This window comes from Aspergillus versicolor (genome assembly GCF_001890125.1).
Source record: "Aspergillus versicolor CBS 583.65 unplaced genomic scaffold ASPVEscaffold_2, whole genome shotgun sequence".
NCBI lineage: Eukaryota > Fungi > Ascomycota > Eurotiomycetes > Eurotiales > Aspergillaceae > Aspergillus > Aspergillus versicolor.
This window is the reverse complement of record NW_024467525.1, coordinates 154810-166397: the sequence shown is the minus strand read 5'-3', so window position 1 is coordinate 166397 and position 11588 is coordinate 154810. Positions and strand designations below refer to the sequence as shown.

The window sequence follows — 11588 nt, the reverse complement described above, 5'->3', positions numbered from 1 at the left end:
TTCGCTTTACGCTACTTCACTGATCAAGGGTTGCCTTTGGTGCTGGGTTAGCCCTTCGGGAGGCGTGAGCTTTTGTGTTTTTTGCCGTTAGATATTTGGCGGAATCTACCTGTATTATTTAAGAATCGAATCTCAATGTGTAGGTCTGACATGTCTGGCCCCAATTTTTGGAATGTAAAAGTAGCCGTAGCTGTGAATGCGCGTCTATGTGTTGGTGGTTGATCTTATAGTTGAGAGCGCAGGGTCTGAACATGTGACGAGGCCAAGACACCAGCCTGGCCTTTGGATCGTCCTTGTGTTCCGCCATCTGACTCCCCGACATTCATGGTCTCGAATTGCCAACACTCTCGAGATTTTGGCTCATTCACTCGTTTTTGAACAACGTGGTTAGCCGTTTAAATTTCGGTCTTTCCTCTACTCATCCACGAACGGGCGTACTATTATGACCAGCTGAAAACGAACGAACAATACCCGCATTTCTTTCCATCCCCGAACTCGACATTCTCGATACCTGTCTACTTACCCATAATCATACACACCATGGTCGACTGGGTTACCCTCGTCGTACCGTTCGCGTATCTAAGCGTTCTAATCGGATCCCTTGCAACCTTCTCCTCTTTATACCGCAAACGCAAAGCCAGTATGTCCGCCCAAACCTCCAATATACGCACCCTATATGGACACCTACATGCATATGCGATTACAACTTTAGTCCCAGGTCAACACATTAGCTAACTGTCCTTGTCTCTGCTCAGGAAAGGCCACATCCTTAGAACCATGGTTCCCGCCACATCTCCAGCGAGACATATACTTCTCCCTCCTACACCTTGAACCCTCCGCCTCCACGTCAAAAGAGAAAGAGAAGGAAAAGAAGATTCCTGAATCAGTACTCAAAGCGGCGCTCCTCCGCCGTGCCTGCGAAGACATTAGGCGCGTCATGGCTCTCCGTAGCCAGAAGCAGGCTCTTTCTATGTTGCTCCAGCGCGGAAGCGTGGGCGATGATCTGTGGCAAAGGTTTTTGCGCGCGGAGAAGGAAATGGAGGATGAAGTTAGGGATGTTGTTAATGAGGTGCGAATCTGTCATATAGGACAATTCCTTTATTACTAGTTCAATTGATTTTGAGAAATGCTAATGTGGGTGTGTACAGGCAAATGCATACGCCCCCAACTGGGGTCAAACAATCTTCCAGTCCGCAAATGAGATGGTCAATAACGCGATTGTGCGGGAACGTTTAGAGAAGCACCAAAATAAGCTGGCTGAGGAGAAGGCTTGGTGGGGGAAGAGAAAAGCTACTATCCAAGAGGGATTCATGAAGGAGTTGGATGCCGAAAAGCCTGCTATTGCCTCTTCTACTACCACTACTACACCTGCGGTTACGGATGTTGCGGAGGAGAAAAAGATCGCTGCATCTGCTGCGGCACCGCCAGCGCCAACTGCTACTGAGAGTGATGAAGATGCGGTTCTCGTGGAAGCTGATGACCAGGCAGGAGCGACAGCGCAGAGGAGTCCTGGGGGTGGAGGTTCCGGTGGGGGGAAGAAGAAGAAGAAGGGCAAGAAATGAGCTTTATTCAATTTTCTAGATGGTTGCATTCCCTTATCTTCCTTTCTATTTAAAATTTACATTTTCGTCTCATGTTTTACGAAGGGGGTTTATACATAATCCAAGGTTACTACTCCGGTTCACTCATATTTTGTTGCTCTGCTGTGAAAAGAACCCACGTAAAATATTGGGATTGCGCTAAATCTGCTCCAGAGAGGATCGGTGTTAGGAGTGTACATAGGTATGGGGTAGTGCTATAATACAACGCGAACGCCAAAGTGCAAACCAAAACTCCATATACATACATATATATACAAATGCCGAATGCCGAATGCTGGGATTCTTGGAAATGAATGGCTGAGGCTTAAACAGCTTCTACCTCATTGAGATCAGACGAGCATCCGTGTCATCCAACCTTGGACCAAGATCTACATCAGAAACGCCCATTTCCTCTGCGACAGACCGGACCTGTGCCTCCATACGGTCGGGGTCAGGATTTTGATTGTCAGCAGCCCGAACCATGACGATGCGCAGCAAGTCAGTCATAATGTCTAGTTGATGTGTCTCTCTCTCGTACGGATCTAGCGAGGATATGCTGAGGCCTCTGGACTCGAGAGTTGAGGACTTGCGATCACTGAGAAGCTCGACAAGGCGTTGGACGTTGATGATGTTTTCTTTGCTTTTTGGAGTCGAGGAGACGCGACGAAGGCGACGTTTGGGGGTATCTGAGGGAGCGGCGGCGAGCCGCGCAACTTGTAAGATGATCAGGCGGGCTGTTGCATCATCTGGAGAGAAGCCGAAGGTTGAGCGGAGGGAGGAGAGTGCAACCAGAGTGCCTGGAAGGTCGCGGGAAAGACAGAAACACCGGATTATTTGGTCATAGAGGTCCTTAGAGAAATCTTCTTGGATGGTGGCCTTTCCTCGGCTGGAGAGATTGGAGAACCACTTCAGCATTTCTGCGTACAGAGTGCGAGGGTTTGGGAAATCGGAGAGGAAAGCTTTGCGGCTGCGATCGTATTGCACCTTCCCGCAGTCCCAGAGACAGGCGAATGTTTCAAGGTCTGGCTGCACGGAAGAGGACATGGTCTTGAACCTGTTCCATAGAGAACCAATGTCTTGTTTTCGGAGTTCGGCGTAGAGGAGATGGTTCATAAAGTACGAGTTAGGTTGGATTCGGGCATGTGTGAGGCTGTTGACAAGTTGTCCAGTTGCTTCTTCGTCGCCCCGTCGGCTGTAATGGAGGAGTAGAATCGAAAAGGTTTCAATACTGGCTGGAGGCATTGGGCGTTTCATGAATTTCGGAATCCGTGCATTTACGTGCTGCATTTCCGGGGATAGAGATGGAGTAGTTCCCTTTGCCTCATCTTGTAAGACCCGATCAATCCGCTGTTGGATCATAGCCCACCCTAGCTGTTCAGCCTTTTCCCGCGCGGGTGCAGTCCCCAGGCGAAGCCAGCCAGCGATGATGCCGTTGAGATGCTTCGGATCTGGCCTTACGCCTCGCTCATACATTAACTCAATCACTAGGGCAGCGGAATCAACTTCGCCCATTCCAATCAATTTTTTCATCCAGCTAGCGTAGAAGAATCGATTCTGAAACCGACGGGGTAGAACCGTCAACGTTGAGAGAGAGACTTTGTTAACGTCTTGCTCGGAAACAGCGGACGCTTGTAGGTTACCAACTAACCCGACAGCTGCCTTATACAGCGCCGTTGAGTCGCTTGCCGAATCTTGGCCGGTCACCATCATATCTTTGAACACAGCAATGGCAAGACTTAATTTCCCGGCTTTGAGGAACTCAATGCTGATCTGGTCATAGTCTCTCATGCCAATCTCATGTTGAAGCAGTGCTTTCAGTTGCAGATAAAGAGCCCATGCTTTGACATCCGCTTCTTCCCCATCCTGTCTACCCCAGGCAGTTATGACCGGAATGAGGATGCGAGGTTGTCGAGAATTGTCGTTTGCCAGAAATGCAAGAGCAATATCCTGAGCTCTCTGCGGGTCGCCCTCTGCTGCAAAGAGTTGTACTCCCAGTTTCCAATAGGCTTCCAAATCTTCTTTTTTCTGACTGAGTCCGGTTTGATGCGCCTCCCACTGGTCCAGTGCATCTTTGGTCTTACCAGATAGTTGTAGTGAATTTATGTAAGAAAGCATATCCGTGGTTGAAAGAGCTCGTCCAGCGGATAACACATCCTCAGCCAGGATCTGTACATGAGCCGCCTGTGTTCCAGTTGAGCGCTCGTTTTGTTGAGAGGACCATAGCATCGTCATAGCCTCCTGTGGGACCGCATCGATAAATTGTGGTACAGCCTGTTTACACCTTCGATACCACTTCCAGAGCTCTCGTTTCGCTCTTTCGCTAGAGTTATCAGCGGCAAAACGCTTTAAAGCATCATTAAATTTGCCAACATAGCTGCTATGTTCCGGACCCTCGAGTATGACTTCATAGGGTTGGTGTATGACTGTTCTTTGTGAATCGTCGTTCTTGTCTTCCATCCAATTTTCTTCTTCCAAAGCCATTCCCTCAAACTCCTCTCTAAGCATTTCATCCAACTCCTCGTCGTAGATATTGTCAAGGTTGATAGGCTCATCTTTGCCGTTCTCTGCTTCCTGCTTCCGGAGGGCTTCCAACGCAATTACTCTTTCATGCTCTGGGAGACCTTTTATGAAAGCGCTATTGGGGCCGAATGGGCCCTCTTTCAGAGCTTCTAGCTCATGGTCTAACTGCGAGAGCTCGCGTTGCACATCCTCCCTGTCCGCGTTATCTTCGGCCTCCGGGTCTATCCTCCGTCTTTTCTTGCTTCGCGGTGTGTCTTGCTCATAGAAATTTATTTTGTCATTCGGGCTGCCATAATTGATCGATAGTGGTGCTACTGCGGTGAACGTTCGAGTGAACGGATGAGGCGATGTCGCCGGACTGCTTGAGCGGGCGACATGCTGATACCACCGAGCCCCTCGAATCACCGGACGGAGCATGAAGTGAGAGCAGTTATATCATTGGTATCGGAAATCGGCAGGGAGTAGGAAACACAAACGTGACTTTAGGCGAAAGAGGTGAGCGCAGCAAAAGGTAATCGACGGGTTGGAAATTCGTTCTTGAATCCCGCGGAGCTTGAATTATCCCGATCTGGCTTAGTTCGGTCGGAGATCTGCCGCGGAATTCAGGCACTCAATAATCTCCATCTCCCCCAGACGACGCGAACTCACCCTCGATTCGCGCGCCAACAGAGGGAGTGACGATGGTTGCAGACTTTATGGAGACAGAAACTGGTGCTCTAGAAGATTCTTTGAATACTCAGGTTGGTCGGCGCAAAACCCTCAATTTAAGATCCTGAGCTTTCACTAACAAGCTGAAGGGCGTTTATATCTACAGACCAGCAGATACAGGAAAATCCCCAAACGACCACCCTTCGAAAAAGCGTAAAGTTACGCGAGAACAAACGACATCAACAGCAGATTTGTGTCCATTTGTGCCGCTTTTTAATGGGGATGAAAGCGAAAAGTCCGTCCGATTGAGGTATCAAACATACGAGCAATTATGGTCCGTTCAAGAAGCAAAGACCCAGGTGAGAATGGAATATACCCATTGGTTACCATGGATGTATATTAATTTCTGGCCTAGGATATTTTAAATGATGTCGACGCGGAGGTGCTCAAAAATGTATCAACATTTGTCAGGACAACCACACCTGAGATGTAAGAGAACCCGAAAGTGAGGCAGCTCTGTTCGGAATTTAACAGCGCATAGGTACGATGGCTGCCTGCCCGCGGCGCTCCTTACTGTCGGATCAAACGTGTCCTCGCTAGCCAGGCTTCTTTCTCGGCTGAATGATCAATTAACTTCCGCCAAAGAAGGAGGTGTAGTGGTGCTGGAATCTGGCGATGCGCCCAACCTCAAAACAACCTTGAAGAACATTATACGTGCTGCTATTACAAATACGGAAGGCAACGATGGTTACCAAAACTTTCTTACAGACCGGGAGGTAAGACTGTTTAAATTGTGATCACTAGTCATGCATGACATTGACACATGTAGGGCCCGAGGCTTCTTGGATACGATCTCGACCTCTTAGGTGAATATGTCACTCGGAGGAACATTAAACATCTTGTTCTTGCCTTTCGAGACAGTGAAGCCTTTGATCCAGGGATTTTTACTGACCTCTTCTCTCTACTCGGGTGAGCCAGTAATCCCAGATATTAATGCTTGGTTGAAGCTGATCTTCTAGCTCGTGGCTTGATCGAATACCATTGACCCTCTTGTTCGGCATCTCAACCTCTGTCGAATTATTTGAAGGAAGATTACCGCGGTCGAGCGTGTCCCTACTAAAGGGGAAATACTTCGAACTCCATGGGGCCAGCAACTGCGTTGACCATATATATGAACGAATCCAGGCGGAAGGAGGAAAATTCTGGCTCGGGCGAAATATTACAGGGGTGTTATTCGAGAAGTCAAGTGATTATTTCCAGACACCGGAAGCGTTTTGTCGGACAGTAAAGGTGAGCCGGGCATCCCCTTTCCGGTCGAGTTGTTTGTCGCTAATGTCATGGCTAGTACGCCTATATGTCTCATTTTTTCGCCAATCCAATCTCGGTGCTACTTGCGGACGACATCCCAGAAGACTTACAAGGCAAACAGCTTTGCGAAGCACTTAGAAATGTTCCATCTTTTAGAGAGTAAGCCGTTGCCCCCTTCCCGTTGGCTGCCCCGCTGACATCTTACAAGGTACTGTGAAAGCCTCTTGAAAGATGGCAATACGAGGGTAGTGCGCGATTTATTAGAAGATGATAAGTCCTTCTTTCCGCGGGCAATCCAGCTGGTCAAATCCGGACAACAGTCGATGCATGACCTTTTCCAAGCTGTGAATTTTATCTCTGCATTGCTCAAGAACCTTAATGTTCTGAAGAAGCCAAGTATATCAGAGTTGTCTATCCGCGCGCTGTCCGGGGAGCTACGGGGCTCATCCCTACTCGAAGACCTTCTGGCCGCTTTCCGACGACTAGACTCCGGGAAAATCGAACAATTGCTCCCCTTGCTGCCGAAGTCTCTAACGGAACTACCCGGCTTTCAAGATATTCATGCGAACTTCGAATCACTCTCCGAAGCCCATAATGGCCCGGAGCCGTTGCGCAGTGAATATGACAGCCAAAACTCTGTCATCGGAACAACAATATCCAAACAACGAATTAAATTGAACACTGGCAAAACGAAGTTGCCAGATGAGTGTATCCAATACACTGAGATTATAGATCGTTTCCATACCATGTTAGGGTCATATCTCGAGTCCACCTTGGTATGCCCGCAGGAACTGCCCCTACATGAGGCTTTCCTGCTTGATATGCGGAGCCCTATAAGAGAAGTGTTTGCTCCACGTGCCCGATTCGCCCTAGAACGGGCATTGTCGCACCCCTTCGACTATCTTATGTTTACGTCGCAGGACACAGAACGCAAGATTTCCGCCCAACAGCCTGCCACATCAATTCTCTATCAGCTGTACCTCGAGTCAGGCGCGCTTGTGAATATGCATGACTTATGGCAAGCATTCTATGCGGTCTTTGAAAGTGAACAGGGTAATGGCTGCGATGAAAGAATGACTATGGCATTATTCTACAGAGCGTTATCTGAGCTCAGGGCACTTGGAATGCTTAAACATAGTCGGAAAAAGATGGATCATGTTGCAAAGTCAGCTTGGATGGGGCTCTGAGTTGCTTGTAATAAACGTTCATATACCACTATAAGTCGATATGAATATGACTAATATAAATTGCCAAGGGGTATCATAATGTTCGAAAACTAAGATCCATAACAGTATCTTCCAATACCTGCACATCTTAAAAACTGCTGCGATCAATTAGCGATCGGGAATTGTATGATATCATCATTCCCTATCGGGCGCCTTCCATCACTCAACACCATTGCCTCCCTTCTGCGCCTCCTCAAAGCTTGCTCTTCGATATTGCGGTTTCGATTCTGCCGTGCAGGGATCCGTCTAGAGCCCGCGGTATCATCTCCATCTACCATCCACACATCGCTTTCTTCGTCTTCGTCGTCATTGTCGTCGCTGAGTTCATCATGGTCGTTTTCTTCCAGCATGCTGCCCATCAAGCCGTGTTTTCGAAGCTGCTTAGCACCTTCAGGATGGGATGAAAGGGTACCGAAGATAGCGCTCATCACCGCATCGTCAGCCCACCATGTTTTCATGAGGATCACCACATCCTGTCGCCGCGAGGGTTCAGTTAGAGCACAGGGAAATGGATAGTTGGCGAGCCATCGGCTGACTATGCCGGCCTCCAGCGCTGCTGGAGTGTTCTCTTGAAGAAGTATATTCAGTGTTCTCATAGCTTTTATTTCTCCAGGGGGTCGTGTCCTAGGGAATATCGGGGAGACCGTGTCCGAGGTTTTTTCAACATGCTCGCCGAGGAGATTGCAAAGACAGTCAACGAGGGCTGTGTATGTGGCGAAATCTTTCAATCGAGAGCATACCGATGTACGAGAAACTATATAAATTAGCACTATATACACTGTTCGCCAAACGTGCGCCAGTACGTACGGGCTCGATTCGACACCAAGAAGAATGCCGCGGGGATCGCTTTATTTCGTCGTTCGGGGTTCTTGCTTGCTAAATCTTTTAGCAATAAATTTCGAGTATCTGCCTTAACAGATCGCTCGGCGATGATGCGCAGCGCACTAAGCGGACAAGTCAGCTTATCGCTCTAATAAGGTAGGTCAGCCTCCATACGCAGAACGAAGGTCATAGCTTGTGCTATTGGAAAGTCTCAATAAAGTGTCTAGTTTAAGAGCTGGGCTGTGTCAGATCCGAGGTAAAGTATGTACAAAGGGAATACTGCGTGTTTTCTGTACCGTCTTCTGTGCCTTCACTGATGATCTTGTCATCACTGTCGTTATTCTTAATTTCAGTCAACTCGTTGACGCTCTGGAGATCGGCCGCAATCCCGCGGACAGCAAAGAAGAGAGAGACACCTATACATGTCAGCTCTGATGCAAACAGAACATAAGTGATATCCAATTACATACCAAGGCATATCCATAATACCTTATCGCTCATATGAGAAGCCATCATACTGGTCATCAATCCATCATTGTAGATGTCATCGTGGATGGGACGTCGGAAAGCGGAAACCATATGGCGGCAGAACCACGAGGCGGTGTACCAATATTTTTCTGCGAACCAAAAATTTCGGCGAAGTTCGAAAAGAGCTCCCACTGCACCGACGGCCCCCTCACGCAATCATGCCTCCATCGCAGCTCAAGCAGCTGAAGACCTCCCTCCGCGATAATGGCGTACTAGGTCCTCAGAAATCCAAAAAGCAGAAGCGCCAAAATGCGAAAACCGGTGCAAATGCGCAGAACCGGGCTCAGCGCGAGAGCGCTCTGGAAGCCATTCGAGAGCGATTCAACCCCTTCGAAATAAGAACAATTTCCCGCAACAAGTTCGACGTGACTACGAGAGATGGTCCGACTAAATCTGCTGCAGGGAGCTTTCGGCCCGGAGTTACGAAATCTCTTGGTGAAGAGAAGGTATGTTCATTGTAACCCCCTCCAAATTGATGCAGCTCACACATCCGCCAGAGACGTCAAACTTTGTTACACGAGATGAATCGCAAAAATAAAGTTGGTGGTATTATGGATCGTCGGTTTGGTGAGAACGATCCAACCATGACGCCGGAAGAAAGAGCCGCGGAACGATTTGCCAGAGCAAGCCAGAAGAAACTTCGCAAGGATTCGATGTTCAATCTCGAAGAGGAGGATGATGATGATGAAGAATTCCAACTTACGCACAAGGGTGAATCGCTATCATTTGGGGAAGGGCTCGGCGCCCAAGATGATTTTGAAGAGGATGTGGATGCGGGTGACATGTCGGATTCTGAAATGCCTCGGAAGCGGAAACGGATCCTTGACGGCGGCGAAATTGAAGATCCTGGTTCACAGGATGAGGAAGAAGTACCGGAACGCAAGAAGTCTAAACATGAAGTCATGCAAGAAGTCATTGCCAAGTCAAAGTTCCACAAGGCGCAGCGGCAAATGGCGAAAGAGGACGACGATGATCTACGTGAAGAATTAGACAAAGGTCTACCCGATCTTTTCGATATTCTCAGATCCGTGAAACCCCCTTCGAAACCCGAACCGCCGAAGGATGACTTTGCCACGATGAACCCAGACCGCGCAGCTATATTGCAAGGCCAATCGCAGGGAGACTTGGAAAAGGAGTACGATCAACGCCTGAAACAACTGACATTCGACAAGCGATCGATGCCCACAGACCGAACGAAAACGGAGGAAGAAAAGGTGGAAGAAGAAGCACAGCGGTTGAAGAAGCTTGAAGAAGAAAGACTTCGCAGAATGCGCGGGGAAGAGCTTAGTGAGGATGAATTAGACGCGACTGAGGAACAGTCTGAGGGTGAAGATGCAGAAGAGTCTGAGGACGAATCGCTCCCAGATGATGCGAAGGATTTCGGACTGCAGCAGCCTATGAATTATTCAACCTCTCGCCCTACCGGTGTTGAAGATGAGGACGACTTTATTCTCGACGATCTTGTAGAGACGAGATCGGACGTCAGCGCATCTTTTGACGAGGCTGACGATATGGGTGATTCCGCCGATGAGTCTGAAGAAGAGGAAGACCAGGAGGACGAGCTTATCAACGGGATTACTATGCCAGGTGGCGTATCGGGCGATTCAACCGTAGGTCCGGGTGCTCAAGTTACCGATGATGGGCTTGCATATACATATCCATGTCCAAGCAGTCACGAAGAATTTCTTCAGATAGTCAAGGATGTTTCTTATGAGGATCTACCGACCATCGTCCAGCGAATTAGAGCTTTGCATCACCCGCGTCTTCACAGCGACAACAAAACCAAGCTTGGCCGCTTCGCTGGAATCCTCGTTGAGCATGTTGCGTACATGGCTGAACAATCCGAACATCCTCCCTTCGCTATCTTAGAGAACGTTCTCCGTCACATCCATTCTTTGGCAAAGAGCCACCCCGAAAGCGTATCCCTAGCCTTCAGAGCTCAGCTACGTGAAATGGCTACGGACCGTCCACTCAGCCTTCGGCCCGGAGACCTTGTTATCTTAACTGGGATTGCCACTGTCTTCCCGACGTCGGACCATTTCCATGCTGTCTCTACACCAGCTCATCTCTGTCTTGCACGGTATCTTGGACAAGGTCCCGTAAACTCCCTCTCTGATCTGTGTACGGGCACCTACGCTGCAACTCTAGCACTACAATACCAAGCTGTCTCGAAGCGCTACATGCCCGAATTACTCAACTACGTCCTCAACGCACTGTGCATTCTCAGTCCCGAGGAGGGCCCCTCCAATTTAGGGACCTTCCCTCTTCGAAAACCCACAGTGCCCCTTCATATTAAACCCTCCAAATCACTAATCACCCGAAAGCTTCAGTTCTGGGATATAACTGAAGAAAAGCCAACCATCACAAAACAAGAAGAGCTCAAACTCTCTTTAATCACCACTTTAACCTCCCTCCTCAGCTCAGCCTCCGATCTCTGGTCCACCAAGTCCGCGTCCAGTGAGGTTTTCGAGCAAGCTCAGGCCGTTCTCCAGTTCGTCTCCCGCTCGTGTACCAACAAGAAGAAGAATCTAGTCCCCACGTCTACCCTCGATACTTTCCAAATCACTATTGACAAAATTTCTTCGCTACTCTCCCAATCCCGCCTCGCCCGCCGACCGCTCCTCTTACACAACCACAAGCCACTCGCCGTTAAAACGGCAATTCCCAAATTCGAGGACTCGTTCAACCCTGACAAGCATTACGACCCCAACCGCGAGCGTGCAGAACTCAACCGCCTCAAGGCAGAATTTAAGCGCGAGCGCAAGGGCGCAATGCGCGAGCTGCGGAAAGATGCGAACTTTGTTGCGAGGGAGAAGCTGCGTGAGAAGAAGGAGAAGGATGCCGAGTACGAGCGGAAGTATAAGAGACTTGTTGCGGAGGTGCAGAACGAAGAAGGACGAGAGGCCAATGCCTATGAAAGGGAGAAGAGGATGCGCCAGGGGAAGCGATAGATTTT

The 11588-nt window shown here is 49.0% G+C and overlaps 5 protein-coding genes across 5 annotated transcripts; 3 read left to right on the top strand and 2 right to left on the bottom strand.

The window, feature by feature from the left end:
* Positions 1 to 309: 309 nt before the first annotated feature.
* Positions 310 to 1845, top strand: ASPVEDRAFT_37187 (Sec63 complex subunit SEC66). Its single transcript, XM_040811412.1, has 3 exons — positions 310 to 640; positions 756 to 1069; positions 1149 to 1845. The coding sequence occupies exons 1-3, from the start codon at positions 541 to 543 to the stop codon at positions 1560 to 1562; spliced, it is 828 nt and encodes a 275-aa protein (XP_040663520.1). The 5' UTR covers positions 310 to 540; the 3' UTR covers positions 1563 to 1845.
* A 60-nt stretch (positions 1846 to 1905) lies between these two features.
* ASPVEDRAFT_79447 (pentatricopeptide repeat protein) lies at positions 1906 to 4517 on the bottom strand (the record flags this gene model as incomplete). The annotated part of the gene is made up of 2 exons (XM_040816691.1): positions 1906 to 1920; positions 1974 to 4517. 2 exons carry the CDS (start codon positions 4515 to 4517, stop codon positions 1906 to 1908), a joined length of 2559 nt encoding a protein of 852 aa, XP_040663519.1.
* Positions 4518 to 4780: 263 nt separating this feature from the next.
* On the top strand, positions 4781 to 7243 carry ASPVEDRAFT_79446 (putative origin recognition complex subunit 3; the record flags this gene model as incomplete). The annotated part of the gene is made up of 8 exons (XM_040816690.1): positions 4781 to 4840; positions 4898 to 5107; positions 5164 to 5237; positions 5290 to 5524; positions 5578 to 5717; positions 5768 to 6038; positions 6094 to 6215; positions 6265 to 7243. The coding sequence occupies 8 exons, from the start codon at positions 4781 to 4783 to the stop codon at positions 7241 to 7243; spliced, it is 2091 nt and encodes a 696-aa protein (XP_040663518.1).
* Positions 7129 to 8638, bottom strand: ASPVEDRAFT_37185 (uncharacterized protein). Its single transcript, XM_040811411.1, has 5 exons — positions 8575 to 8638; positions 8401 to 8520; positions 8279 to 8339; positions 8090 to 8226; positions 7129 to 8036 (listed from the first exon to the last, which is right to left on the bottom strand). Exons 1-5 carry the CDS (start codon positions 8615 to 8617, stop codon positions 7387 to 7389), a joined length of 1011 nt encoding a protein of 336 aa, XP_040663517.1. The 5' UTR covers positions 8618 to 8638; the 3' UTR covers positions 7129 to 7386.
* A 152-nt stretch (positions 8639 to 8790) lies between these two features.
* On the top strand, positions 8791 to 11583 carry ASPVEDRAFT_24685 (snoRNA-binding rRNA-processing protein NOP14; the record flags this gene model as incomplete). Its single annotated transcript, XM_040809689.1, has 2 exons — positions 8791 to 9078; positions 9130 to 11583. The coding sequence occupies 2 exons, from the start codon at positions 8791 to 8793 to the stop codon at positions 11581 to 11583; spliced, it is 2742 nt and encodes a 913-aa protein (XP_040663516.1).
* Positions 11584 to 11588: the final 5 nt, after the last annotated feature.

What these genes read in the sequence shown, in the direction of transcription:
- ASPVEDRAFT_37187 (XM_040811412.1), top strand. Translation starts at nt 541, where the DNA reads ATGGTCGACTGGGTTACCCTCGTCGTACCGTTCGCGTATCTAAGCGTT. An exon ending in ATACCGCAAACGCAAAGCCA is followed by an intron (nt 641 to 755) that starts GTATGTCCGCCC and finishes GTCTCTGCTCAG; the next exon opens with GAAAGGCCACATCCTTAGAA. An exon ending in TTAGGGATGTTGTTAATGAG is followed by an intron (nt 1,070 to 1,148) that starts GTGCGAATCTGT and finishes GGGTGTGTACAG; the next exon opens with GCAAATGCATACGCCCCCAA.
- ASPVEDRAFT_37185 (XM_040811411.1), bottom strand. Translation starts at nt 8,617, where the DNA reads ATGGCTTCTCATATGAGCGATAAGGTATTATGGATATGCCTTG. An exon ending in AGCTATGACCTTCGTTCTGC is followed by an intron (nt 8,227 to 8,278) that starts GTATGGAGGCTG and finishes TTGTCCGCTTAG; the next exon opens with TGCGCTGCGCATCATCGCCG. An exon ending in CTTGGTGTCGAATCGAGCCC is followed by an intron (nt 8,037 to 8,089) that starts GTACGTACTGGC and finishes TAATTTATATAG; the next exon opens with TTTCTCGTACATCGGTATGC.